This window comes from Hippocampus zosterae, chromosome 2 (assembly GCF_025434085.1).
Source record: "Hippocampus zosterae strain Florida chromosome 2, ASM2543408v3, whole genome shotgun sequence".
In the NCBI taxonomy this organism is placed as follows: Eukaryota; Metazoa; Chordata; class Actinopteri; order Syngnathiformes; family Syngnathidae; genus Hippocampus; species Hippocampus zosterae.
In genome coordinates, this window is record NC_067452.1 from 21343648 (window position 1) to 21371646 (window position 27999).

The window sequence follows — 27999 nt, forward strand, 5'->3', positions numbered from 1 at the left end:
CAGCAACATGGAAGGATGAAAAACCATAGTTTAAAGCACCGGTGTCAAACGCAAGGCCCGGGTGCCAGAGTCGGCCTGCCACGTCATTTTATGTGGCCCGCCAAAGTAAATCGTGGGTGTCAACTTCCATGATGCCTGCTAGAATCTGTACCAAGATGCCAAATTGTCATGTGTAATAAATAATGTTGAGATTTTGCATTGATTTTGTTACCGTTTACACTCAATTGAACAATAATTGAACAAACAACAAACAAACAGTTGACTGATTTCAAAACTAGGAAGCCATCCATTTTTTTGTGTTCAAGTAATAATATGATGTGATGATGAAACGTTGATTCGGCTTCTGTCGTCACGGCCCTCTGAGAGAAGACGTAACTCCAAAGTGGCCTGCGACAAAAATGAGTTTGACACCCCTGGTTCAAAGGAACACTGATTTTAAAGCGTGGCCTGAGAACATAAGTAAAAAACACATCAATCAATTAAACATTTAAAACACTATTCCTTCTTCCATGTTCAGACGATAAAACATTTTGAAATAATATAAAGATTAAAACTACCTTTATTTTGTTTATACGTCACATTTTAATGTCCACCAATATTGTAGACCACTTAAGAGGGTATCTGGGCAAAGGACAACCATGCATGGCAACATCAGAGATCATAAATACAAGCTAAAGCAGCATTCAAATGATTTGAAGGTCACATAAGTAGTCATTGTTTCTAACTTGGGTGGATTAGCAGTTCCAAGTTGTGGAGTGCATTTTTATTCTCTTAGATTTTTAGCCATTATTGTTACAATGTTGGCCTCCATTCAAATCCCATCCATCCATTATCTGAACCGCTTGTCCTCACGGGGACGTGCTGGGGACCATCCCAGCTGTCTTAAGGCAGTAGGCAGGGTACACCCTGAACTGGTTGCCAGCCCATCGCAGGGGACACACAGAAAACCAAACACTCTCAATCACACCTAGGAACAATATAGACTCTATCTTATCACTAGGTGTGATTGAGAGTGTTTATCCAATTAGCCTACCATGCATGTTTTTGGAAAGTGGGATGAAACCGGAGTACCCAAAGAAAACCCACGCGGGCACGGGAAGCGCATTCAAACTCCACACAGGAAGGCGAGGAGCCACGATTGGAACCCATGACCTCTGTACTGTTCGGCCACTGTGCCGCCCCATTCAAATTACCGTAATCATTTAGACAACCAAAAAAGTAAACATGCTATGTACAGTCCGCCTTGTGCAACGTATGCAGTGGAGTGGTGATCCAATAGACTTTATGCAAAGCACCTCTGTAGGAAGTGGCTCATGTGGGTATAGACGTGTTGATTGGCAGAACCAGGAAGCGCGTGGTTCTTGTCTGTGTACCACTGAAGGACAACATCAACACATTCAGAATTTCATTTTGACATCCCGCATATCGGCAGCACGGCTAGTTTGCTCACCATTGCCTCAAAGTCGACCTGCTCATCCACCAGAGCTTCAGAAATCTCAGCTGCCTGCTGGAAATGCACGTTGTCTATAAAGTGGAAGCACATAAACATGTGTTAGATTATACAGTCTCGATTGTGTTCAGGTCATTGGGGTGGAGAGTGGTTACTTGATCATACACCCAGCTGTCCACACTCAGACCTTTAAATAGTCTGGTCATCGTGGGTGGAGATGATTTGGAATGACCTTGTTGTTATTATCATCCATGCATCCATTTTTGATACTGGTTGTCCTTTTTAATTTTGTGGCAATGGTGGAGCTTATCCAAATTGACTGGGCGACAAACGGGCCACAACCTGAACTGGTCACCAGCCAATCACAGGGCACATAAATAACCATTCACATCCATGGACAATTTGAAGTCATCAATGAACCTAATGCACACATTTTCAGAATGTGGGAAAAGGATCGAGTAGATACTTGGGGAAAGCCCACGTAAGCACGGTGATAACATGCAAACTCCACACAGGATGGCCCGAGCTGAGAGTGGAATTGAGGACCTCTCTGCTGTCAGGCATTCGCACAAAGCATTATTCTATCATGCTTGTTCTAAATAACCTTAAGTAATATGACTCACCATCAGCTGTTCCGTGAACCAGAAGATACTGCACTGAATGGAAGTTCTTGGCCCGTGCAGTAACTGTGGAGTTCTGTGTAGAATGGGATTGAATTTGGATACACAGTAGCTACACAACTGAAGAGTGTGCATGCAAACTTACAGTGTAGGCGACTAGATTGTCAACTGGCTTTGTCATGTACCGCTCAGTGTAGATGGAATCTGGAAAGAACCCAATGTGAGCTTGTTGATATTTGATGTATTGCAAACTCCCTCTCCATCTAAATGATAAATGGGAAGTCACTTGTATAGTTTTTTTTTCTACTTTTGGTACTCAAAGCGCTTTGCACTCCCTCATTTACCTGATGACGCAGCATCAGGAGCAACTGGGGGTTCAGTATCTTGCTCAGGGACACTTCAACAAGGTCACAATGACCGGGGATTGAACCTCCCAACCTTTGGCTTGGGAGACGACCACGCCATCTCTGAGCCATGCCACCTCTGTGTTCTGGACACTGGGTCCTGCTATTTTGTGGATTTAGTTTGTGCAGTTAATAACTATTTTGGTGTTACTCTCGCCTGTTTTGTGTGACATTCAACTGTTGACCACGAGATAAAGGCTGACTAATTTGAGACGGTGTAAGTTTGAAAAAAGAACGACAAAAACAGGAAGTACTTCAGCACCGCCTATTTTGAGTTAAAAATTATTGAACGTCATCCTCTGTAGTCCTGCTTTTTACCCCTACAGAAAGTGACAGACGTGGTTTCATCTCAAACTACATCTTTGGGCATTATTATTGATGTATATCGTGAGATGATACGTTTTTTTTTAGGTTGTAGAAACAGGATTTGTTGACTGTAAACATAGCACTGTGCAATATTTTTGTTATCAAATGCTCTTGAATTTCTCAATCTATGATATGTGTTGAAATGCATTTGCATTACAGTGTTTTGAAAGCATGCGTATAAACATTTCTAGGGCGTATTTAAGTAGAGTAGTTCTATATCACAGACTTTGCTTATTATGTTAACTGTTTTGTAAAGCGCTTTGTTACAGCTGCCGCTGTTGTGAAAGCGCTATATAAATCAGCATGTATTGTATTGTATTGCGGTCATGGTGTGGAAGGTAACCCTTACGATGGAGGGGGGGGGGGGGATTCATGTGAAATTTGTCAATAGAAAAATACAATACCATAATATTCCCATTTGGAGACTGGAGCAACTGCCATTCCACATTTAAAGACTCCACTTCCAGATCCCAAGGCCATGGAAGCCACATACCCACCATAAGACTGACAAAAAATAGATGTATTTTTTTAGAGTCCTACTAGGTGCAAAGTCACTTAAACATTAGCTAGTTGGACTACTCACCCATCCCCATATAGCAACTCTGTCTTTGTCAATAAATCCCATTTTGATGAATTCCCTGAAACAAAAATGTAATTAAGGCCTTCTCGTAGAAGGAGGAGAAAGGATTGTTGACCCTTCTGCCTCCTTACCTGGCTGCGGTTATCTGATCTTCCACCTCATAGGACCCGAGATGTTTATAGATTTCGTGCATTAGCTTGTCGCCTTGGTAACCGCTGCCTCTCCCATCAAAGCTGGCAACGATGATTTTCTCTGTGCTGGCCAGGTATGTGGACCAGCCCACGCTGTAGGTGAAGTCTACCTTCTGGCTGCAGGGACCGGCATACCTGCAAAGGTTGATTAGTGGCATGATGTACGATACTCAGTTTGTTGCCTCCAAGTTTTTGCGGGGCTGGTGATGTACTCTTACACATCCAGCAACAAGGGGTACTTCTTGGATTCGTCAAAGCCTGGTGGCAAAAACATCTCGTACCAGAGCTCTGTCATGACAAGATTTACTCACAATCAGACCCATGGGCAATTTAGTCTTTAGTGAAGTGACCGAACCCTAACATATTTCATTCAGTCACTTAGAAACAAATCAATCATTCGAGGAAACCAACCCAGATAATAATGCTAATTATTAGTATGATTGCCTCAGTAGTGAATCTCAAAAACATCATCATGCCATTACACAATGGAAAAACATTTCTGTAGTCATTTATTTTGAGGCGTGTCGCCATGCACATAATGTGCATGCCAGGAACTGCCGCCGAACGCAGAAGAGCCAGCTGAATGAACTCACTGTATCCAGCAATCTTGATAGTTCCTCGACGCATGGTGGGCATTTGGATGTCAGAAATGCCTCGTGTGAATTGGCTATTATCCTCCAACCGCTTCAGCTCTTATGATAAAATAAATTAGTAAAAAATTAGTAAAATAAATAAATACATTTTATTTTCCTTATGCAAGCAGCTCTCACCTTTGCCCTCCTTGTTATCCATGAGGGAGCTGTAAGGTATATTCGGACCTTTGATAAACGATAAACAACTTGATGATATGTCACACAATGTATCATAAGCGTATTGGACACAAAAAGACAAGAACTGACCACGGCAGCTCATGAGGTAGAATTTCGCATTCTGGCTGAAATAAGCGGAATTATACTGGCAGACTTCACCACTCAAATTGCAAGTCAGGCACTTGACTTCTCCCTTGCTCCATCTGCAACAAGCACGCACAAAATATCAGCTGCACATTTAAAAGTAAGTACCTACAAAACTCACAATGGCATGAATGCCTTGCCTATAAATATTCCTTCCTCCAGGTTTGCCTCCCTCTTGGTTGCTCGAGAAATATCTATGGAAAATCATGAATATTAAAGTCTCAAGAACCTTCACAGAGGTTTGCAAGATACATCAATATAAAATATCACACTTGGATTTCTTTTCCTTCAGTCATCCATTCCAGCTCACATTCGCACCCAATGCGCAATGCATTTGCACCCAACACCCCTCGTCTGTGGGGAAAACCTTCTAAGCACTACGCTAGCGCGCTGTCTACCGCCGCCACCATTTTCTTTACCGTTGTGTCGGAAGCCTATCCCAGCAGACTTTAGGCGGGAGGTGAGGTAAACCCTGGACTGGTCGCCAATCAACTGCAGGGTACATCTAGACAGACAACCATTCACACTCACATTGGCACCAATGCGCAATTTAGAGACTTCAAATTAACCTTAGGTGTATGTGTTGCGGGTTTAGGCGGAAACGGAAGTCGGCCGAATAAATCCACACAAGCATGGAGAGAAAAAAACGTGCATGCAGGAAGCCAAGATTCGAACCCCAAACAGGCGAATGGTGTGTCAGATGCGCTAACCAGGGGCAACTCACTCACATCAACCACCTTGCAACAAGATTAACACACCTAAAATATTTTTTCCCCCGAGGGATCCAAATACAAGTAGAAATAGCCCCCAAATATTCAAAATGGACTTACACACTATCTGCCGTTACTTTCTGAATGGCAATGACTTCCCATTCTCCTGTGGTAATTGCCGTCGCGGTGCCCTGCAAAGAAAAGCTGTCATAGTTTACCCCAAAACATCATTCTAATACTATAGTACATTCTTTCATGTTAGTTTTTCTACTTAACCAACCTCCACAACGTGATGGATGTGCTTGTAACCTTTTGGGTCACTCATCAACACGTAGTAACTCATCTTATCTTCGGCAAAAACTGGAGGTGATGGAGAAAACTACCCAGAAAAAGATGTTAGCATAGTTCAAAATGTCTTCCATTGTTCTATTTCAGAGTACAGAATGTAGTTGTTTAATTTTTACCCGTCCAATCCAACCAGTGGTGCTTTTCACATCCAGGTGCTACAAAAAGGAAGACGGAGAACTCGTTTTATAATTCTCACATGGATATTTGTTCATCAACATTATCAAGGTATTATAATCCCACTTTGTTGAAATGTATTTACCGTGATTTTCTTTCTGGGCAGCATCACAGAATACAAAAATGTTTTTGATGTATTTTTTCATAAGAAAAATGGCACTCAATAATATTGTAGTTTCTGAAAATGTGCTAAACTTGAAACCATTTTTGCAATCTTTTTGCTTTCATTCCATGGACATTGTGCTGCTATTTTTAGTGCACATCTCTCGGCCATCTGGGGGCAGTTTAATACAGACATACATGGAAATGGTTGTCACAACTCCACAGTAAGCTGCAGTAATATTAGTCTTTTTTTGCAGAGGATAAAGAAGATATGTCTGTGAGCATTGTTTTACCATTTGCGTTCAAGTGCCATTAAATAATGTTCAATAACACTGCCATCTTGATGCTATTTTTTGTCTGACTTGAATTGTGTATGGGGCGGGGGGGCGGCACGGCGGTCAACTGGTTAGCACATCGGTTTCACAGTGCAAAGGTGCATGGTTTGTTTCCAGCTTGGACCTTCCTGTGATGAGTTTGCATGTTCCTTTTCGCCTACTCGGTCTATACACGCAACAAGGCTTCTCACCAGTCCTCGATGGTCTGCTGCATCCTCTGCTCATCTCTCTCGTGATCCTATTTTTCCTTTGGATTCCATCATTGATCATCCCGTGTCCCGGGGATGCGTTGGGATTTGCTGGAGGATCAAATTCATGTGCACTGCTACGGGATTTCATTTTAATTCGCAACTTCCATTCTCGTCAGCTGGAAACATGCTTCTGTCTATTGGATACACTTGTGCTTCTTCCTGTGCTTGTAGAACTACAGTGCACTCCGCTTAATAGAACACCATTGGGCCGAAGCGCTTCTGTTCTACTAAGCGGGGTTTCTATTAACCGGAGACACTTTATTAGGTACACCTTCAGACACGTCGACGACCAAGTTATGCACGCAGAAAAACCCCTGCTGACGAGTTAGAAGAGATATTTCGACTGTGGACGTCCATATCTTTAATCAAACAACAAAACAACAACTTTAATCAACTTCAGTCAAACATCTCAAATCACGAGAAAAATTTAGTTACTTTTGTCTATAAACAGGAGTCCGTAATTTTGCGGTTGACTTCCCTCTCAATGCGCTGGATAAGAGGGAAGTCCTGGAAACCACGGGCGTACCTTCTGAGAATCCGGCAATGCATCGTATCGTCTGAGTATGTCCTTCTTATCCGCAGGTGATAGCCCTCGTCTCTTGAATGAAGTTGAAGCCATTGTGACGTGCGTGTGTCTATGTGTGGAGTGACGCGTGCTACCTGTTACTGTATACGGCTAGAACTACCGCGTTTTCTCGCGATAGTGGTACAGTATCGCGATAGCTACACTTCGTCTCTCTCTCGTCTCTTGAATGAAGTTGAAGCCATTGTGACGTCCGTGTGTCTATGTGTGGAGTGACGCGTGCTACCTGTTACTGTATACGGCTAGAACTACTGCATTTTCTCGCGATAGTGGTACAGTATCGCGATAGTGACACTTCGAAAACCACTAGTTTACAATGTTCATTGCTTACGGCCTGTTCTATTAAGCGGAGATCTGTTCTACTAAGCGGAGTATCTTTATAGGAAATTGCATTAGGCAAATCCGTTCCAGAGCCTTTTGCTCTATTAAGCGGTGTTCTATTAAGCGGAGTGCACTGTACTGATTTTCATGTTACTTTCCTTGCCTTGTAGAGGTATTTTGTTGTTGTTGTGTTTTGATCTGTTCCTTGACCTTACTCCCATGAGACTCGCTTTGCTGCCCTCCTTTGTTTGATAGTGGTTTGTTTTCACGTCAAACTTGTTCAATGAACTGTGACACTTGCTTGAAATGTTTAAATCTGCTTTTGGATTCCACAATCAGCACTTGCGCACACCTGACGGTTTTAAGATTTAGTTTGATGGTAAAATTCAACTGGGATAGTCCTGAAACAGCTTGGAGCCTCTTTCATGAAGAATCAGGTTACTTGCATCCCAGGTCACCAAATATACGTAAATATCTCGGGTAATACTCAAAAGAATGTGGAAACAGCACGCCACTTGTTTTGTACCTGAACTGGCTCCCATGTGAAGCCCCGGAGGTCGTAGATCTGAAGGATGAGGTGATTCTGGAGCCTATTTAGCCACTGGATGGCAAGACGCTGGTCAGTCCCCCAAGTCACTGTGGCCAAGTAATGCTCCCTATTTGTTCCGAGATGGCAAAATGTCATCTTCAGCCGACACATTGTGTAACTTTAATCGCCGTGGGGGTTCTCTTACTGCGACTTGAATGCTTCTGGAACAAGGACCTCAGTGATCATTGTTGTGTTGTCTGTGTCCACAACAAACAGCTTCACCTCTGGGTTTGGGGAACCTGCCTGAAGACGCCAATACAAAACAATTGGCATTAGGCATGAAGGCCATGGAGAGTGTACCACTCTTTGGATACGTGCTAAGGGTTAAGGGGCTCTGACTTTATGGCTAGCCATCATTGGATAAGGGTGAAGGTTTCGGCTCATGGACGGGTACACACCTTAGGATATGGGATAGAAACAGTACGGGAATACTGACGATCTCCATACCAGGAGAACTCGACAGTGGGCACCGCTGTATCATTGAACTCAACATAGGCCACATATTTTCCTCCTGGGGACCACCATAGGCCCTGATTGGATGAGAACATCTCCTCTGGTAGGGGGAACAACAATGTGTGTTTTGAATAAAAGTCTACATGTTTGGACATAAATGTTAGTAGCCTCTGGCAAAAGGAACTCCCACAAAAGTCACCAAAATCATCCAATACTGGCAAACGTAATAATTAGGCAGCTCTCCAATAGAAGTTGATTCCAGACGTACCTTGATACATGGGGAGCAGCAATATGCTTCAAGGACGGTTCATTTTAAAGTGGAATGATTCAATTCTGTTCGATTCAGTGGCATTATGATTCAGTATGGCTCAGTTCATTATGCAAGCATGATTGACGGAATTAGTTTCTTGTCAAATAATCAGCATTTGGAGGTGCATCTTTATTTCTTACTTACCCTCATACACCCAATCTGGAATTCCATTCAAAATCTGATTCTCCTTGCCATTGAACGTCACTCGCTGGTGCAATGAATCGGGGCTGCTCTTTATGTACACATTATTTTTCCACACAAAGGCCTAGAAATCCAAAAGAGAACAAGTGTCGTCCCTCTCCACCTGGCAGCTGACATGCAGGTACGTGTTTGGCAAAGGCAGATCAAGGTTTCACTAATCCATCACGCAAAGCCGACATCGCAAGTTCAAACTTGATTCAGTCGCACTCACCAGTTTGTTGCCTGCCGGCGCCCAAGCCAAATATTGGATTTCTTCAGGCAGGTAGGAAGGTTCCACAAACTTGCTGAGGTGACCAAATGACAGTATCAAAAGAAAGTAATAAAAAGATCCAAAATCCAATCTCTCCGCATACTTACTTCAAAGTCCGATCATAAAGTGAGTATGAAGCTGTGAATGAATGCCTCCACAACTATTAAGACAGGAAATGTGCAGTTGTCATTATGTTCAAAAACAAATGGAACAAACATACAAGTCAGAAGAGTTGCCCGCAGAATGATAAATCCCCATCTAAACCTCCAAAAGTTACGATGTTTCATTGAAGTTATTGTTTTAAGCACCGTTAGGTTTTCTGCGATAGATTTTCAAAGCAAAATATGTGAGCTTAGGCGGCCTGGTAGCTCCAGTGGTTAGCACGTCGGCTTCACAGTGCAGAGGTACCGGGTTCGATTCCAGCTCCGGCCTCCCTGTGTGGAGTTTGCATGTTCTCCCCGGGCCTGCGTGGGTTTTCTCCGGGTACTCCAGTTTCCTCCAACATTCCGCAAACATGCTTGGTAGGCTGATTGAACACTCAAAATTGTCCCTAGGTGTGAATGTGGGCGTGAATGGTTGTTCGTCTCTGTGTGCCCTGTGATTGGCTGGCAACCGGTTCGGAGTGTACCCCACCTACTGCCCGAAGAGAGCTGGGAAAAGCTCCAGCACGCCCCACGACCCTTTTAAGCATAAAGCGGATTGGAAAATGGATGGATGGATGAATATGTGAGTTTGCTGACAACGTGGACATTCTTGGCTCATCCTAGCGTTCAATGAAAACGCAATCAACCCTCGTTTAGCGACATGATTTCGTTCGCACGCTGATCGTGTACTGTTTAACAAAAATAGTTTGAATTTCATAACAGAGTGGACGGGTTAAGTTAAGCTCAGGTATGCTGGGAAACAAACGTGTCAATATTTGCTAATTAGCAACTGTTTTAGGCTCCGCTGAAGGAAGACAAAACGCTGGTCGTTATGTCATTGAAAACATCTTGGGGGTTTCTGAAAGGGGACGTTACCCCAGAATGACAGGATGGACGTTACTTTTCAGGCGCATGCGCAAAATGTTCACTATGATTATGAAAACAAAGATAAAATAAACATCACCAAAGGCACTTTGTCGTGACGTTGACCCTTGAAACAAAAGCTGAGTCTCACCATTGAGTAGTTGCTCATGAATGCCACATATCTGCCATCAGCAGACAGCTGAAAGTCGGAAGCGCCTTTTTCGCTCTGTTTGAATGGGAAACGACAACATTTTATGAGCAAATGGCCTGATACAGGGTCAATGGCAGATGATTGTGATCGGCCCAAATTTTGCGAAGGTGAAAGATCAAATCTGTTCCTGGGCCCCGCCAGTCACAATTCTAATTTCACACATTCTAAAACTTTCAGACATTGATGGAAGCAGTTGCTAAAACGAGAGGGATAACTTACAAACGTGTCCGCGCTCAAGAAGACAGATGACTGTCCCGTGGTGACATTATAAAGATGGACGGCACCTTGTCGCCTGTGCAGGTACTCATCATCTATAAAGAAAATTACCTTATTATCTTAGAATTACAGGTACAATAAACAAATAAATGTGGTGCTCCTATTTGACTGGCGCTGGAATTCCAACCGGCGAACGTCTTTGATACCCACCGGAGATCCACCAGATGTTGTAAGATTTGGGTTTGAGGGAACTGTTGAACACGTCCACCAGTGTGAAAGTCCTTCTGTCCATGATTTCAATCTGCTTCTCTGGGGGGGAAAAAAAAAGGAAAAAGAAAATTGGATGCGGAAGGCACAATGCTGTTACTCAAGCTTTTCGATTTCTCAAACACTTATGGACAAATGTGCTCTGGTCCAAGGAAGAAGACAACAGTATTGGTCTGATCACCATCCATTGTTTCTTTCTTTATTAGTGTAGCAAGAGAACTAAGCAAAACTTGAAATGTTGTAGAGCAGAAAGCAAGATCACATGACATATGGGTAATGCGTATCAAAGAATTGATTTTCTCCTCTTACCGTTTCAGTTAAAACGATTGTTCTGTCTGCTCCAAAATGCAAATGATTGCTAAAATGCAAATTTTAGCAATGATGTTCTAACATCTTGCCTCATTCTTCATAAACCAGAAAATAATGGAGTGAAGATTAAACATTTGTCGGCGTCATCTCTTTTCTTAATTCAGAAACTTTTTGTGATGGTCGGAAGAAAAAGTCTCTTAACATATCGTCAAAAGAAACGATTACACACACACCCAAAAAAAGTTTTTTTAAAAAAAGGATACGTAAATGTTAACTATTAACTTTAACTTCTGTTCTGTGTTTGGTCTTGAAAGACACATTTAATCATCTACGCATCCTCAAATAACAATTAGGGTTAAAAAAACAAAAAAACCTACCTTTTAAATAAATCACTGTTGGCACTGTGATCAGAACAACAACCACCACCAGTCCAAGAATTCCAAGGACCACCTTGGCAATGGAGACCTGAATAGTTGAAGCAAAAATGTATCAGTACTCCTGTAAAACGCCAACTAATAGAAGAGCATGTGCTGTCATTTAACTAACCATGATTTTAAAAAGAAGAATCAACAATACAGGTCCCAAAAAGTCATAGCAGCACGCGTGCGGCGCCAAGAAATAGTGCTCACGAGTAGTTAGTTGGATGCCTATCGGACTTTGCTGTTAAATATTACCTTAGGTTTCAAAGGTAGGCCAATAAATGCGCAAACAGCCGAGCAAAGTTTGATAAATTGAATCCACTTTGTAGAAACCGAAGGTTTTATTTGCTTTACGCCGTTAAATGAGACTTCATTACATGCCTTTCCAAATAATGTTCATTTGTGGTCTAAGATTTTTCAAAGTGTGCTTGTGGTTCATTTTTGATAGCATGCAGAGCTAAGATCGGTCCTAGAAAATCGAGCCCGACCCGAACCGGCCCGAGGGTATTTAAGCCCGACCCGGTCCGAGCCCAATCACTTAGCTTGATTTGCAGGCCCGAGCCCGAAGCAAACCCGACATTTCATATTTTATTTGTGAGGACTCTGGAGGAGGAGACGTGATTTCTGATAACAAGCCTTTCTTTTGGAACGAAATCTAAGTTAAACAAGACTGTATAAACATTTACATATTTTATATTTCTGTTTCTGAAGAGGTTACATTAACCGACAATTTTCCATCATTGACGGATTCTTTTTTTTAAGAGTGGCGGGGAAAATTTAAGGCCGTCCGTCATTTTGACGGGTTGAAAATTGGGCCGTAAACCATTGTAGCAGTACGTCCTTAAAAATCTAGCGCGGCACTATATGAGAGAGAAGCAGAGAGACAAAAAAAGAATAATGGTGTGTGGATCATAGACCGAGACAGGAAGGAGTTCTTCTTTGAACTGTCATTGCAAGAGTTTTTTTTTTTGGGAACCACGGTCTCTCGTGGCCAAAACTATTGTTGACGGCCTCGGGAAAAAAAAGTCAGCGAGAGAGAAGCCCGACCCGAACCAATGATTGACATTTTAAGGCCCCACCAACCCGAAATTCGGGTCGGGGTCGGGCTCGGGCGGCCCGATCTTACCTTTACATCCAAGCCAGAGGGAAATTGCTTTTACCAGCAACAGGTTTTTGCAGTCTGTTTTTTTTTATTAATCATAATCTTACGCTCCCCAAAATAAAATTATGTTCTTGGTATAATTTCTTGTACTTATTTTGATATTTTACTTGGTTGGCTGAGGAAAAGCTTGCAGCAGCAGATTCCTTCTTAAAACAAACAGCGACCTCTTGTGGTGAGAGGTGTACCTCCCTCCCTCCCTCCCCATCTGTCTGTCTGCCTGTCTGTCTCGTAACACGCATCCACGTCTGTTAGTGAGCACCACGCCAAGTCATCATGAAAACAAGCAAGTAACCAATTTTAGCAAACTTACCTTTGAAATTGCAGTGCAACAAAAGGATGCAACATTTAAAATCAGTAAATGGCAATTCCAGCAGACAGCGCGTGACCGCTTCTGATCTTTTCTCGTCCAGGTAGTTGGCATGCCAATGCTGAACGTAGAGATGCTGGGATGAATAGAGACAGAGCACAGACATACAGTATGTCGACGTTCATCGACAGTGATGGAGACAGAGATACAACATTCTGACGTGACAGGCAGATTAGGGCGCTGGAATGTTGTGCCCCACCTTGGTCCTATCTATTGCATTGAAGAGGATGGGGTGATAATGCATCAGATTTCTATGCCGCTTTTCTAGACACTGGACCAATATTCCCTGAGTGTGTCAAACTTTTAACGAGAGACAACGGGTACAGATTTTTTGGGCCCAAGCGCGACCGAAGAGAGGTAAGAAAGGATGGAGGCATGGAAGGAATTTAAAGGGATGAAGGAAGGAGGAACCCGGAGAAAACCATGACATATGAAAGGAAAGGGTGGAAGGAAGAAGGGAAGAGAGCTTGAAAGCGGAAGGAAAGGAGGAAGGTTGGATGGAAGGAAGGAATGGAGGAAGGGGAGGAACAAGATTGGATGAAAGGAAGGAACAAAAGAGCGGAAGGGATGAAAGAGCGATTGAAGACCACTTCATAGAGCGGAACACAACTTGAAAGCGCTCCACGTGTGACGTGAAGCATTTGTGCCGTCTTTCTTTCCTGCTCTCAATTTGGTCCTCTCATGCTGTGTGACGTTCTGCCGCGTTTATTGCGTGTGTTTTACCACATTCCCGCGGCAACGCGTAGTAGTCCATCCAGCAAATCTTTACAATACAATACAATACAATACATGCTGATTTATATAGCGCTCTCACAACAGCGGCAGCTGTAACAAAGCGCTTTACAAAACAGTTAACATAAGGTAAAATAATAAACACAACACATAACATAAAACACAGATCCAAGATGGCCGCTTGTGCGCCAGTGTGTTCGGCGACGCTCCTGCCATTTCGGGTTTTTTTACTTTTCGCAATGCTTGTTACCTCCCTAACAGCGTCTCGGTTGGTTTATGATCGCCGATCGTTGTTATTGATTCAACAACACGTCGGAGATTCGGCCGCGTTTTGGCAAGACGGTGGTGGAAAGACGCTACCTCCGTTCTTGGCTAACCTGCCGGCTGATCTCTTCCGCGTTCGCTCGCTCCCTTCACGAAAGCGCCGAAAGCGCCGCCGCCGCCGCGGCAAACGCAGTGGTCAGCTCGTGAAACTGAAACGGGATCTGAGACACACTTCGATCGCTCCGGCGTGGTGTGCCCTCGACCCCGTCGCCTCGTGCTTGCTAACAGTCGTTGGCTCTCCCATCGTGTCACGGCATTTCTACCCTGCGCGCCTTTCTCGGGGAGGAATTCAGCGAAACCTTTTGAGGGAATTCCCCCGGGCTCGGCGATTGACAGAGGGAAGCCCTCCCATTGCTACTTCCACAAGGATCGCGTTGTTAAACGCCCGGTCGCTGACGAACAAGACCCATATTCTGAGGGAGTATTTTCTTTCCAATGACTTGGATTTTTTGTGTCTGACGGAGACTTGGGCAGGTACCGGTGAGTACAAAGCTTTGATTGAATTGTTACCACCTGACTGTGATTTCCTCGATACCCCGAGGACATCAGGACGTGGTGGAGGTACGGTAAGCATTTTTAAGAACAATTTCAAATGTAAACGGTGCACTTTCACCACATCTGCCAACAGCTTTGAAGCAACCTTCTTTGAAGTTGGTCGTGTTTTCCCGGTGCTTTGTGCTGTCATTTACCGTCCTCCTAAATACAACAAAGACTTTTTAAGCGACTTTTCAAGCTTTCTTGCGGAAATCAGGCTGAGATATGATCGTATTCTCCTAATGGGGGATTTTAATATCCATGTATGTTGTCCGGAAAAAACGCTAGCAAAAGACTTCTTAAGACTTATCGACTCTTTTAATTTTGTGCAGTATGTGACCAGCCCGACACACGAACAAGGACATATTTTAGACCTTGTCCTTGCTCATGGTATAACGGTGTCAAATCTGGAAGTCCTTGAAAATGGAATTTCTGATCACATGGCAGTTTTATTTGACGTAGTCTTATCGCATGCTGCTGTGAAATCTGGCGCTCCTAGTTGTAAACGCCGAATTTTTAACCCTCGCACTGCTAGTCGTTTCTCTGATGCCTTTAATAACCTTTGCGTACCCTCGTCTAACACAGAGGAACTCACCTCTTGGTTCGACTCGTCGTGCCGGGCCATCCTGGATTTGGTGGCTCCTTCAAAAATTGTGCTGCCAAAGCCTAAACCCGAGCCATGGTTTAACGACATTACCCGCGCAGCTAGGCAGGAGTGTCGCAAAGCTGAACGCAATTGGAAAAGAGACAAATTGCATGTCTCTTCTCAAATTTAGAAAGACAGCTGGCGTATCTACCAGCTCACAGTAAAAGAGGCCAAAAGAAAATATCTGTCGGACCTTATTCTCGCCAACCGTCACAACCCTCGTGCACTATTTAAAACGATAGATTCTGTACTCAAACCCCCTCTGCCTACTTGCTCGGATTCTTCAGCCGAGATGTGCAACAGATTCCTTCAGTTCTTTATTGATAAGGTCTCTACAGCTAGGATTCCGGTCCCAAATACCGCATCTGACCCCTCTGTCCATGTTCCATGTTCAGCTGTCCTAAATTCTTTTGATACTGTGTCCTTGGCGCTTTTGGAGGATGTAGTTCGCCAGACGAAGCCATCTGGCTCCCCTTGCGACTCTCTTCCCCCACGCTTCTTTCAGGAGGTTCTCCCGAGTGTTGGTGCATCGGTCTTGGATATCATCAACAGCAGCCTTTCTTCTGGTGTAGTTCCCCAACAGTTTAAACATGCTGTGGTCCAACCCTTGATCAAGAAACCTGGTCTTGATCCAGATGAGCTGTCAAGTTACAGACCCATTTCCAAACTGCCTTCCATTTCCAAAATTCTGGAAAAAGTGGTGCACATGCAGTTGAAACTTTTCTTGGATGAACATAACATCTTGGAGGTCTTCCAGTCAGGTTTCAAGACGATGCATAGCACGGAGTCAGCCCTGTTACGCGTTTCTAATGACATCCTCCTGGCAAATGACTCTGGAGACCACGTGTGTCTGGTTTTATTGGACTTAACTGCAGCATTTGATACAGTGGATCACAGTATTCTGCTGACTCGTTTGCAGCACTTGGTGGGCATTGGCGGGAGTGCTCTTGATTGGTTTAGGTCCTATCTAGCTGACAGGACCTTTTGTGTCAGCCTTGGCTGCTCTGAATCACGCACTGCTCCCCTGTCATGTGGTGTTCCACAGGGCTCAATTCTGGGGCCTCTGCTGTTCTCGCTGTATCTGCTCCCATTGGGTTCCATCTTAAGGAAACATGGTATTCCTTTCCACTGCTATGCAGATGACTGCCAGATCTATGTCCCACTGAGCAAGAAAGACACCTTCTCATTAAGGCCACTCCTATCCTGTCTGGAAGAAATCAAAACCTGGATGGCACAAAATTTCTTGAAGTTCAACGAAAAGAAGACAGAGGTGATATTGTTTGGCCCCAGTGGACCTTGTACATTCCATCCTGTAGACTTGGGCCCCCTATCTCCTTATCTGAAATCAACGGTCTCAAACTTGGGACTTAAACTGGACAGTGATTTCAAACTCGATCGGCAAATTGGTGCCGTTGTTAAATCCAGCTTCTTTCACCTAAGACAGCTGGCCAAAATAAAACCTCTCCTCTCACATGAACACTTTGAGAGAGTAATTCATGCCTTTGTCACATCCCGGCTCGATTACTGCAACGCCATGTACTTTGTAGTCAGCCAATCCTCCATCAAGCGCCTTCAGCTGGTACAGAATGCCGCTGCTCGCCTCTTGACTGGTACTCGTAAGAGGGAGCATATAACTCCTACTTTGGCATCCCTTCACTGGCTCCCCATTCATTTTAGAATTATTTTTAAGATCCTCCTCTTTGTTTTCAAATCTCTGAATAATCTCGCGCCACCTTACCTCTCTGAGCTCATACGCCCCTACACCCCTGCCCGGCGCCTCAGGTCTGTGGACCAGTCTTTGCTAGACGTACCAAGAACTAAACTGAGGCTCAGAGGGGATCGAGCCTTTTCTGTTGCTGGTCCATCTCTCTGGAATGACCTCCCACTGAACATTCGGCAAGCCTCCTCGCTGCCCATCTTTAAAGCCCTCCTCAAAACTCACTTGTATTCTTTGGCGTTTGACTCAGCATGACTTAGATTTGCTATTGGTTTTACTGCTTGGTGCTTTCTACCGCCTTATTACTTATTACTTATTACTGATTCGTCTTACTGTTTATTGTATATGTTAAATCGCTCCATGTACAGCACTTTGTATGCAGCGATGGCTGTTTGAAAGTGCTCTATAAATACTGTTGACTTGACTTGACTTGACTTGACAGTCCTAACCACTTTTCCGTCACACGCTTTGTTGTTTGAAGCGGTTTGAGATGAAAGAGGAGAGAATCAAAGTGTCCTTTAACCAGTGGATCAGAGACGTCATGCTCAAAATGTGCACACGTCGGCTACAAGCTAAGTTTCAAAGTCAACAAGAAGCTGTAGCATCCATTGACGAAAAAAGAGATTGGTTAACTTCTCCTGTCCCAATGAAATCCATTTCAATTCCAAGCGGCGACTCACGGTTCCAAATATGCATCTGCGCTCTTCGCCAACGCTCCTCTCTCCTCATCCTCAACTTCAGCGGCCATCCATCCAGCCGCACCAACGCCAACTGTCCAACAGCGCTGACATAGCCACTGAACAAATCGGGGTTGTGAAAAATGCTGCCCATTACTGGCGCAAAAAACACAAGCGCCCCAGGTCTGTCCAGCACCGACAGTCAATGGCGCCGACATTCCTCCCAATCAAAATCTGTGCTGGTACAGGCGTGCTGCCGAGAAGGCGCAACCACCAAGCACAGATACTGCTCCTTTGACGAATGTCGTGGCCAAAAAGCGCTGAAAACAGTCCATATCTTTATTCTAACGGCACAACAAATCTTGACTTTGACAGAATATGCCATGTGTAACAAGGGCTACGTTTGTTTTATAATTGCTGGAGATGATAAAACACTATGGGTAGACAACGGGTTTCTACTTGGACCAGTAAGGGGACACTAGGTTCGATTCACTGGAGCCAATGATGTCACTATTGAGGGGGTGGCATGGGCAAAGAAACAAGACAACAGTTGTAAAAACAATTAACTTTTATATCAAACAGACACAGGACAACAAAATTATCATCACAACAACCACAGTGGAAAAAAGAAAGTAAATAAATACAATTTAGTCTCAACCTCTTAGTTGACCTTTCCCTCAAGCAAAATAATTGGTGATCACCTTTCTCAACACCGGTGTGAGTTCCCTTTTTTTCCCTTTCAATCTGAATGAAATAACTAAACACAAAATGTTCTTGTCAGCTCCTGTCGTACAAAATAAATTATTCTAAAGATCACCAACACAAATAAAATACATTAAAATTTATCAAATGTAATATATTGTGTGTTCTTTGGTTGGCTCGCCACCACCACTGTACCCCCTTTTCCAGCACTTTTGGACGTCAGGGCACCGTAATGGAATCCACTCCACTGAAGGCAGGCTAATCCCAGCGCTGTCCTCAATTGAAACTCCACAAAAGACCAGGCCAGAAGAATGTTGAACGATACTCCGATGTTATACGGTCGGCGAAATCCCGGCGGTACGTAATGCTAACGGCTACGTTAGCCCAGTGCAGTACTCGAGGTTGCGTAGAATGACTCTCTTTCTCCCGAAACACTTCCTCACAACGGCGAAGAATACGTCCGCTCGCGTTCAGGTCCCGCCAGAAAAAGAGACCGAGATAGGTTGCGCCGCACGCTCGTGATGTCACGAAGGTGAAAAACTGCACCTCTCATTCGCTGACACCCCATTAGTATTTTGTGCCCTGATTCGCTCGGGCCACGGCAATATTCAATTCTGTTTAATTAAGTAATTTTTTAATGACGCTACTCTTAAGTCAATATAGATTTTGGTTATGTCCCCTCCCCATTGCCTCATGCCATAATCCGGGTTACACCCTCCCCCCCAGAAGGTGTGCACGTCTCGGAACACCTACACGCATGGTTATCCTTCAGCATTATATCGTGAACAACGCAGCAGTGTGGCTGCAGTGTTTCCGCAATAACCACGCTCAATTCATGAAGAAGAGCTTTCGCAGCAGTTAGCAATGGCACTCCTAACTGAGCGTACTGTAATCTCTCAGGCGGTTCTCGGTTTCTCTGGGAGCGTCGGACTTGATGACATTCCTTAGCATCATCAAAAAGTGCAACAGGAACTTCTACCAGGGGAGGGGAGGGCCTTTGTTCTGGGGTTTTCTATTACTGCCGATTGATTTATCTAGCATAGGTGGGGGTTCGATCGGGGCTCCAGCACTCTCAGACGGGCGGTCGTACTCTATGTGAATCTGCGGGACTTCTGGCTGAACAATTTCTGGCCCTACCTCAAAGCTTGGAAGTTCACTCAGCTCAAGGGGTTCGCCCGTTGATTTATCCACTTTGGTGGGGTCTACTTTCATGTGATGATCAACCATATCTTTTGAGCACGTCTTGACAGTCTCATTTCTCTCTTCGTCCTGCATCATCTCAGCCACATACTCTCTTGCAGCCTCAGCAACCATGGGAGCAATCCGCTCTTTCAACGGAAAATTCTCTGGCACCCCGCCGCTGCTTGGCTGTTGCCACATTCCTGACTGTGTAGGGTTGGTGCTGATAGTTGAAGAACAACCAGGCAATTGAGGCAAATAATAGTGGCAGTACTCCTGATCTTCTGAGGGGGCATCATCATCATTATCATCTGGTACCTCATCATTGTCTGAAGTGTCGATTTTGGTTTGGCTTCTCGTCAGCGGCCTCCTGACAGTCTGCCTCTCACATCCTTCATCAGTGCTGGCAGGTAAGAATCCACAGGGCAACAGCAAATCCCTATGTAAAGTCATCTTTGGACCCTCCTTGCCTTCAGGACGCACTATGTAGACAGGAAGGCCAGCCACTCTTTGAACCACCACCCACACATCGGGCTCCCATCTGTCAGCCAGTTTGTGCTTGCCCCTAATCTTCACATTCTTCAGTAGAACACGATCATCTGACACTAGTGTAGATTCTACAACACGTCTTTCGAACCGAAGTTTGTTCCGCTTGGCGGTCTTCGACGCATTCGCCATGGCTAGTTTATAGCTCTCCTCCAACCTACCTTTCAGGTCCTGCACATACTGGGAGTGTGATTTCCGAGAAGTACAAGCAGGGAGGTTGAAGGCTAAGTCCACAGGCAGTCTCGGGCGTCTGCCAAACATGAGTTCATAAGGGCTGAACCCAGTCACATCATTCCGAGTGCAATTGTAAGCGTGCACTAGGGGTTTGACAAAATCTCTCCAATGAGTTTTGTCCTGGTTCTTGAGAGTGCCCAACATCTGCAGAAGAGTGCGATTGAATCTCTCCACAGGATTTCCCCTCGGATGGTAAGGTGTGGTTCTCACCTTTTTGATGCCTGCTATTCGACACAATTCCTGGATAGTGCGTGATTCAAAATCTGGACCTTGGTCACTCAACAGTTTTTCTGGAAAGCCATAAAGCACCAGGAAATCCTCCCATAAACACTTAGCCACAGTTAGAGCTTTCTGGTTTTGAGTAGGAATGGCCACAGAGTATTTTGTGAAATGATCAGTCAACACCAAGATGTCTTTGATACCGCTTCTGTCAGGATCGACAGATAGGAAATCCATGCAGACCAGTTCCAAGGGCCTTGTCGTCTTGATGTTGACCAATGGTGCAGCTCTCTCAGGCTGGGCTTTGCGACGCACACAGCGTTCACAGGTTTTAAGCTTCTGCTCCACATCTACAATCATCCTAGGCCAAAAAAAGCGGGATCTTACCAGATCAAGGGTTCGCTCTAGGCCAAGGTGGCCAATGTCATCATGTAGGCTCCGTAACACTACGTGCCTCAACTCAGTTGGCAAGGCTAACTGATGGACAGTCTGACCCTGCTCCTGTCGGGTTCTGTAGAGCACGCCCTCTCTCAATGCGAGGCGATTCCACTCTCGTAGCCACAACGCCAAAATCGGAAGCTCTTGTCTTAGCCTAGGAGAGGGTTGGCTTCCAGACTCCAGATGCTCAATCACTGTTCTCAAAACAGTGTCATCCCTTTGTTTTCCTGCCAATTCACTCGTGGTAAAGTGAGGGACAACAGGAAGCCCGTGAGCACACTCCCGTTGGAAACTCTCGGGAATGACATGAACATCAGTAGTGAGAGATTCCACTAGGGCGGTTGATGCTCCAAAACTTCTCTCCTCTCCATGACACCATTGTACGTCATGTCTTTGACAGATGGCTCGTATTGCCTCAGGCAAAACGTTGTCGAATCCGTCCTGTTCGCCCATGTGATTCAAAGTGAATTGTTGGATCCTTTCGGCCTCCTTTCTTGACACAGGGTCATCGTCACGCTCTGCGGAGGGTAGTCTTGAAAGTCCATCTGCATCTTTGTTCTGACTTCCTGCACAATACTGAATTTTAAACGAGAAAGTGGACAAAGATGACAGCCATCGGTAACCTGCAGCATCTAATTTTGCAGAGGTTAGTATGTAGGTCAAGGGGTTACTATCTGTGATCACTACAAACTCGGCTCCATAAAGATGGTCACTGAATTTAGTGGTGACTGCCCATTTCAAAGCCAAGAATTCCAATTTATGTGCTGGATATCTTGACTCACTTCTCGTCAATCCTCGGCTTGCAAAGGCAATTACTCTCATCTGCCCATCTTGCTCCTGGTACAAAGCCGCACCCAGTCCTGTGGTACTTGCGTCAGTATGGAGGAGGTATGGAAGTTTGGGGTTGGCGAAACCTAAAACAGGGGCACTTGTGAGCTTGCTTATGATGTCGTCAAAAGCTTTTTGACAGGCTGCTGTCCACCTTGTTCCAAAATTATCTTTTAATCGAAAATATGTCATGTCGGCCCTTTGTGGTTTTTCCTTTCCCTGCTTCCTGACTGGTCGGTACCCCGCTGTGAGCTCGTTAAGAGGTTTCACCACATGTGAATAGTCCTTCACGAACCGCCGATAATAGCCAGCGAATCCCAGGAAGGACTGCAGCTCCTTTAAGTTTTTAGGCACTGGCCAGGTCTTAAGCGCGCTTATCTTGTCGGGATCGGTCTCAACACCATGTTGCGAGACAATATGCCCAAGGTATTTGACAGATGTCTGGAAGAACTTGCACTTCTCGGGAGACAATTTCAAGCCATATTCTCTCACCCTTTCCAGGACTTTTAAGAGCCGCGTCTCATGTTCTTCAAGCGTGTCAGAAAATACAATAAGGTCGTCAATGAAAACTAGCACCTCTTTCCTGTTCAAGGCAGCCATGCATCGTTCCATGAGTCGTTGAAAGGTACTGGGGGCATTTGTCACTCCCTGTGGCATTCTGTTAAACTCCCAAAATCCAAGGGGACAAACGAACGCCGTTTTCTCCTTGTCCGCCTCCTCCATCTCAATCTGATAATATCCAGATTTCAAGTCCAGAACTGAAAACCATTTTGATCCAGTTAACAAAGAAAAAACCTCTTCAAGATTTGGTAAAGCATAAGCATCTTTGATGGTCTGGGAATTCAACTTCCTGAAATCGATGCAAAGCCTCACCGCACCATTCTTCTTCCGCACAACGACTATGGGCGACGCAAATGGAGAGACTAACTCACGGATGATGCCTGAGTCCAATAATTCCTGCAGATGTTTCCGGACGGCATCCACATCCTGTGGATGGATGGGCCTTGCGCGATGCTTGAATGGAGTATCATCACCCAGTCGAATATGATGCTTCACTTTATTGGTGCAGCCATAGTCTGAGTCATGCAGAGCAAAGACATCAGGCATAGAACTCAATAATTTCACGACTCTGTCTTTCCAACTGGGCGGCAAAGGGGAATCACCAAAATCGAGGTCAAGCTTCGCGCTGGGGCAAGAGGCGTTCCTCACAGACTTCTCAGGGCCCACAACCTGCTGAACTGAGTGGATCTCAGCCAAAACAGTTCTGGGGGAGATTCGGATATCTGTCTCGGTTTCATTTTTCACCACAACTGGCACGTGGTTTGGTTGCTAGCGTGCAAAGGGAATAGGCAACTCGTAACCCCCTTGGGAGGGCGGACTCCTTAGGAGCCTCCACCGTGGCCCATTTCCCATGATGGACACTGCTTGTGTGGAAAAGACCATTGACAACAACGGTGTGACCAGCCGGTATCACATTGGGATTATTCATGGGTGCCCTAACCTGCCCCAAGGTATCGATGCTTGCTCCCACTCGTCTGACTTCTAGAACTTTGAGCACCACCCCATATCTAGGGACAGAAGACGATGGCTGCTGCCCATGGCATGCGATACAGTCAGTGTAAAGGACATCCAGAGTATTGGTACCGATGAGGATCTGAGGTGAGGCACTCATCGCGGGAACCACCAATGCTAGGGTTGGGACTTCAAGGATATTTCCAACGAATTCTTCGGGAAATGTCAAGTCCAATTCTATATACCCTAAATAGGGCACGGCTTGGCCATCTGCCCCCTCCACCTCTAGTTTGATGTCTACTAACTCGTTCAAAGACTTCAGATGAGGTGGGATAGATCACGCTCATAAATAGACTGGGGAATGGTCGTCACTTGCGACCCAGTATCGAGAAGGCACTGATATTCTTTTTGATGAATGATAACTCTTGCAGTACATTTAGCACCCACCAATCCAGGGGGTAACCTGGGAAAAGACCTCTGTATGGAGGTACACTTCTTGTCAACTTTCATGGATTCATTAGGGCTTCTCCTTGGAGTTGATTCGGCAGCCTCTGTTCGCCCTGACACAGAGGCCCCCATTAGTTTAAATTTCTTGAGCAGGGTGCACCATTCTGCTGATCCCATTCCTGCGGACTTTTTCTTAAAGCACGTCTCTTCTCTTCAACTAGAGAGGGCTTTGGCTCATCTTCACAGTTTCTTGCCACATGACCGTCTTCACCACAGTGAAAGCAATACCAGGGTCGAGGTCGGTCCACCATCTCATTCTGGGATTTCAATGTTAAATTTACTCTCCCATGCCTTAAGGGCTGCTTGCCCTGCGTTAGCAGTGCATTAACTTGGGTCTGTAATGTGGCAATCTGTTCTTTTAATACCCTCAACTCAGTTGCTCCCGAGTAGTCACTCTTAGCCGGCAAATACGACGGCTTCACTTTTGGGAAATGAGCTTGAATGTCGGCGATTTGCGTCTTCACTCGTTTGAGTTCATCTGCTTCAGGCGGTGAGGATCTGACTAGTTGGGGGTTTGCAACATGCAGTGCAACTATTTGAGCCCGCATGTCCTCCACTTGAGTTCTTAACGATGCGGTGTCGGACATGTCCTCTTTGGGTACGGCACAGGTAGCCATCTGACTCAATACAGTCTTTGACTTTGCTGAGTGAGAACAAAGTTTTTGCAGTCCCAAATGCACCTTCTTGCGAATTTCTTTTGCCTTTACTTTCTCTTCTTCTGTTCGAATTAGCACCACAAGTTCGGCAAAAGTGGGGGGTGAGTGTTTCCGGCGTTCCAGCTGGAGGTCAGCAATTAACCCATCCTCCCAACACCCCCTGCAGAACTGTTTCAAAATGTAATGTTTTTTTTTGGTGTCAGGTAATCCACCGCGCCGAATAACTGCACTTAGGACACTCTGCAGTCGATGAAGGTATTGCGAGGGCGTTTCATCACTATTCTGCAGGGTTCCCATGAATTTAGCCAATAGCTCTTCCCCATCTTCCACTGAACCATAAACAGAATCTAATAACAGGAGGTACTGTGCTGGGGAAGCTTGAGGGCCGACCTGCTGAGCGACTTCAGTGGCAGGAGGCAGTAAACTGTCCAAAATTTTACGGGTTCTATGCAGATCAGATAGGGACGGATCAGTCAACAACACGTCCACATTCACTCTCCAAGTTTCATAGTCTAGCTCATTGTTGGGACGGGGAGTTCTACCTGAGAAGGGTCGAAATCGAAATGAGGATGATGTGGCATCGCTGGATCGCACAACATGCTCAACAACCATTCGTTGCACAGCATGGGGATACACATCTTCTTCGGAGAGAGGACTGCGAGTTGTCGGCAACTTGCCTCTGTCGCCCCGTTCAAAGGGTGGTTGGAGAGGTGAGGGGGAAGGTGGGAACACAGTTGGCAGGCTCTTAAGTAGTTCGGTCGGTACCAAACCCAGCACCGAAAGAGGGGCTTTTGTCGGACTCATAATAGGCTGGCCCTCTTCATGCCGAGAGCAACTTGGATTTTTCTGGCTATTAGGCTGGGGGTTGCGACTCTTCCCTTCCAACCCTATTCAATTCATCCTGCAGCACCTCTCGGAGCGGTTTTCCACTTTGACCCGCAATTGATCTCAATTTGTCAAGATAACTTTGCTCTGTGTCCCTAACTGTGGATGTGCACACAGCATCTAGGGCACGTATCTGTAAGTTGACATCTTCGAGATGCGGACTTGAATGTTCAAGAGGCAGTAAAGGCCTGAAAGATTGCATCGCGGCACAATTTTTAAATTCTACCCCGAAGTGTTGATGGAATTCTGAATTTTTATCATCGATAAAAATCACTCGCTGAATGGGACCATGACTGGCCAACAACTTCTCGAGGTCCGTATCTAATTCAGTTTGGGTTAGCCCACTAATAATTTGAAATGTTCACACCAGCATCAATGATTATATCCATTTCCTTGTTTCAATGCTTTTACCACCCCTTCAGTCGCTTGGCTCCTGGCTGGCTCGCCAAATTTGTAACAAGGGCTACGTTTGTTTTATAATTGCTGGAGATGATAAAACACTATGGGTAGACAACGGGTTTCTACTTGGACCAGTAAGGGGACACTAGGTTCGATTCACTGGAGCCAATGATGTCACTATTGAGGGGGTGGCATGGACAAAGAAACAAGACAACAGTTGTAAAAACAATTAACTTTTATATCAAACAGACACAGGACAACAAAATTATCATCACAACAACCACAGTGGAAAAAAGAAAGTAAATAAATACAATTTAGTCTCAACCTCTTAGTTGACCTTTCCCTCAAGCAAAATAATTGGTGATCACCTTTCTCAACACTGGTGTGAGTTCCCTTTTTTTCCTTTCAATCTGAATGAAATAACTAAACACAAAATGTTCTTGTCAGCTCCTGTCGTACAAAATAAATTCTTCTAAACATCACCAACACAAATAAAATAAATTAAAATTTATCAAATGTAATATATTATGTGTTCTTTGGTTGGCTCGCCACTCCCACTGTACCCCCTTTTCCAGCACTTTTGGACGTCAGGGCACCGTAATGGAATCCACTCCACTGAAGGCAGGCTAATCCCAGCGCTGTCCTCAATTGAAACTCCACAAAAGACCAGGCCAGAAGAATGTTGAACGATACTCCGACGATGTTATACGGTCGGCGAAATCCCGGCGGTACGTAATGCTAACGGCTACGTTAGCCCAGTGCAGTACTCGAGGTTGCGTAGAATGACTCTCTTTCTCCCGAAACACTTCCTCACAACGGCGAAGAATACGTCCGCTCGCGTTCAGGTCCCGCCAGAAAAAGAGACCGAGATAGGTTGCGCCGCACGCTCGTGATGTCACGAAGGTGAAAAACTGCACCTCTTATTCGCTGACACCCCACTAGTATTTTGTGCCCTGATTCGCTCGGGCCACGGCAATATTCAATTCTGTTTAATTAAGTCATTTTTTAACGACGCTACTCTTTTTTGGTTATGTCCACTCCCCATTGCCTCATGCCATAATCCGGGTTACACATGCAGCTGGCATTTTCAGTTCTATCAGAGTCGTTCCTAAACATAACATCGTTTTGTCTCTTGTCTAACCGTACCCAGGTAATTTGACAGGTCTAACCCGATCCAAAGTACCACTCACTTGCTGCGTGAACTCTCGTCTTGGTCTGTTGATGAGGGAGGCCAATGGTAGTCTTGGTTGTTCATCGCCTGCAAGTCGTTGAATTTCTTGAAAGCGTAGAGGAAATCTGGCTTATTTTTTTCTCCAGCTTTGAAAAATGGTATACTTCCACATGTGGTTTTGACAGGACTGGGCTTAACTAATCTTCACAAAAGCACGCCGTTTTTGTCACTCTTACTCCGAAGCACTGAGCTGCAAATTAGAGAAAGGCTTGAATGTGTTCGTGTTGAATGAATACAGACAGATGAGCGGACAAGAAGTCATGAAGCATCACAAAAAAACTCAAAGTGCAAATGGCGCCTCACGTGACAGGTAGCCTCCCCCCTTCTTACCTTTCGAATGTTACCCACGGATCCGGCAAACCTCGGTAACCCAAAGGCAGAAACAATTTGCATCTCCCTGACTTTGCTTTTCCTTTGTGGACTGCCGTATCCAGAAAATCAGGTTCTGCGACAAGAGCTAAACAGATGAATATGCGGCTGTTGCATGGCGCAAAAGCAGAAAAAGAGAACCGTATGATCCGCAACGGATATGACCTCACGGCGTTGTGTGCCAAGTACCTCTTGGCGATTGGGCGGGAAAGAGTGTCACTGAGTGGAATGACTCTTTGGGGATGCCGAGTCGCCGAAGCGGGTTCCCAGTCAGACTCAAAACTCCTGCTTTTACAGCAGGGATCAGCAACCGCAGTCCTCGAGGGCACCTCGCCTGCACGCGTTACATGTTTCCCTCCTCCAACACACTTGATTCAAATGATCAGTTGGTCAGCAAGCGCGGCAGAAGCCCGATAATGATTCTGATCATTTGACTCCCGGGGGTTAAGGGCAGAGGATGTCGTTTTCATGTTTGTCAACTGTGGGTTGAGACTTTTCTGTGATTAAGTGCTGTC

The 27999-nt window shown here is 45.1% G+C and overlaps 1 protein-coding gene across 4 annotated transcripts; it reads right to left on the reverse strand.

Annotated features, from left to right (window-relative positions):
- Positions 1-541: 541 nt before the first annotated feature.
- LOC127596296 (dipeptidyl peptidase 4-like) lies at positions 542-27957 on the reverse strand. Of its 4 annotated transcripts, none has more exons than XM_052058603.1 (29): positions 27674-27957; positions 27446-27560; positions 27075-27305; positions 13093-13225; positions 11579-11666; positions 10836-10934; positions 10629-10720; positions 10350-10424; positions 9299-9351; positions 9153-9225; positions 8885-9005; positions 8376-8530; positions 8123-8220; positions 7915-8044; positions 5739-5777; positions 5555-5653; positions 5395-5465; positions 4705-4758; positions 4511-4623; positions 4382-4429; positions 4205-4303; positions 3830-3899; positions 3552-3746; positions 3424-3478; positions 3245-3344; positions 2216-2274; positions 2074-2146; positions 1451-1524; positions 542-1375 (listed from the first exon to the last, which is right to left on the reverse strand). In XM_052058603.1, the coding sequence occupies exons 3-29, from the start codon at positions 27137-27139 to the stop codon at positions 1283-1285; spliced, it is 2424 nt and encodes an 807-aa protein (XP_051914563.1). In that variant the 5' UTR covers positions 27140-27305; positions 27446-27560; positions 27674-27957; the 3' UTR covers positions 542-1282. The 4 variants fall into 4 exon arrangements, with proteins under 4 accessions (XP_051914563.1, XP_051914562.1, XP_051914561.1 ...); XM_052058602.1 differs by having other exon boundaries at positions 27446-27572; XM_052058601.1 differs by having other exon boundaries at positions 27075-27560.
- Between the last annotated feature and the right edge of the window lie 42 nt (positions 27958-27999).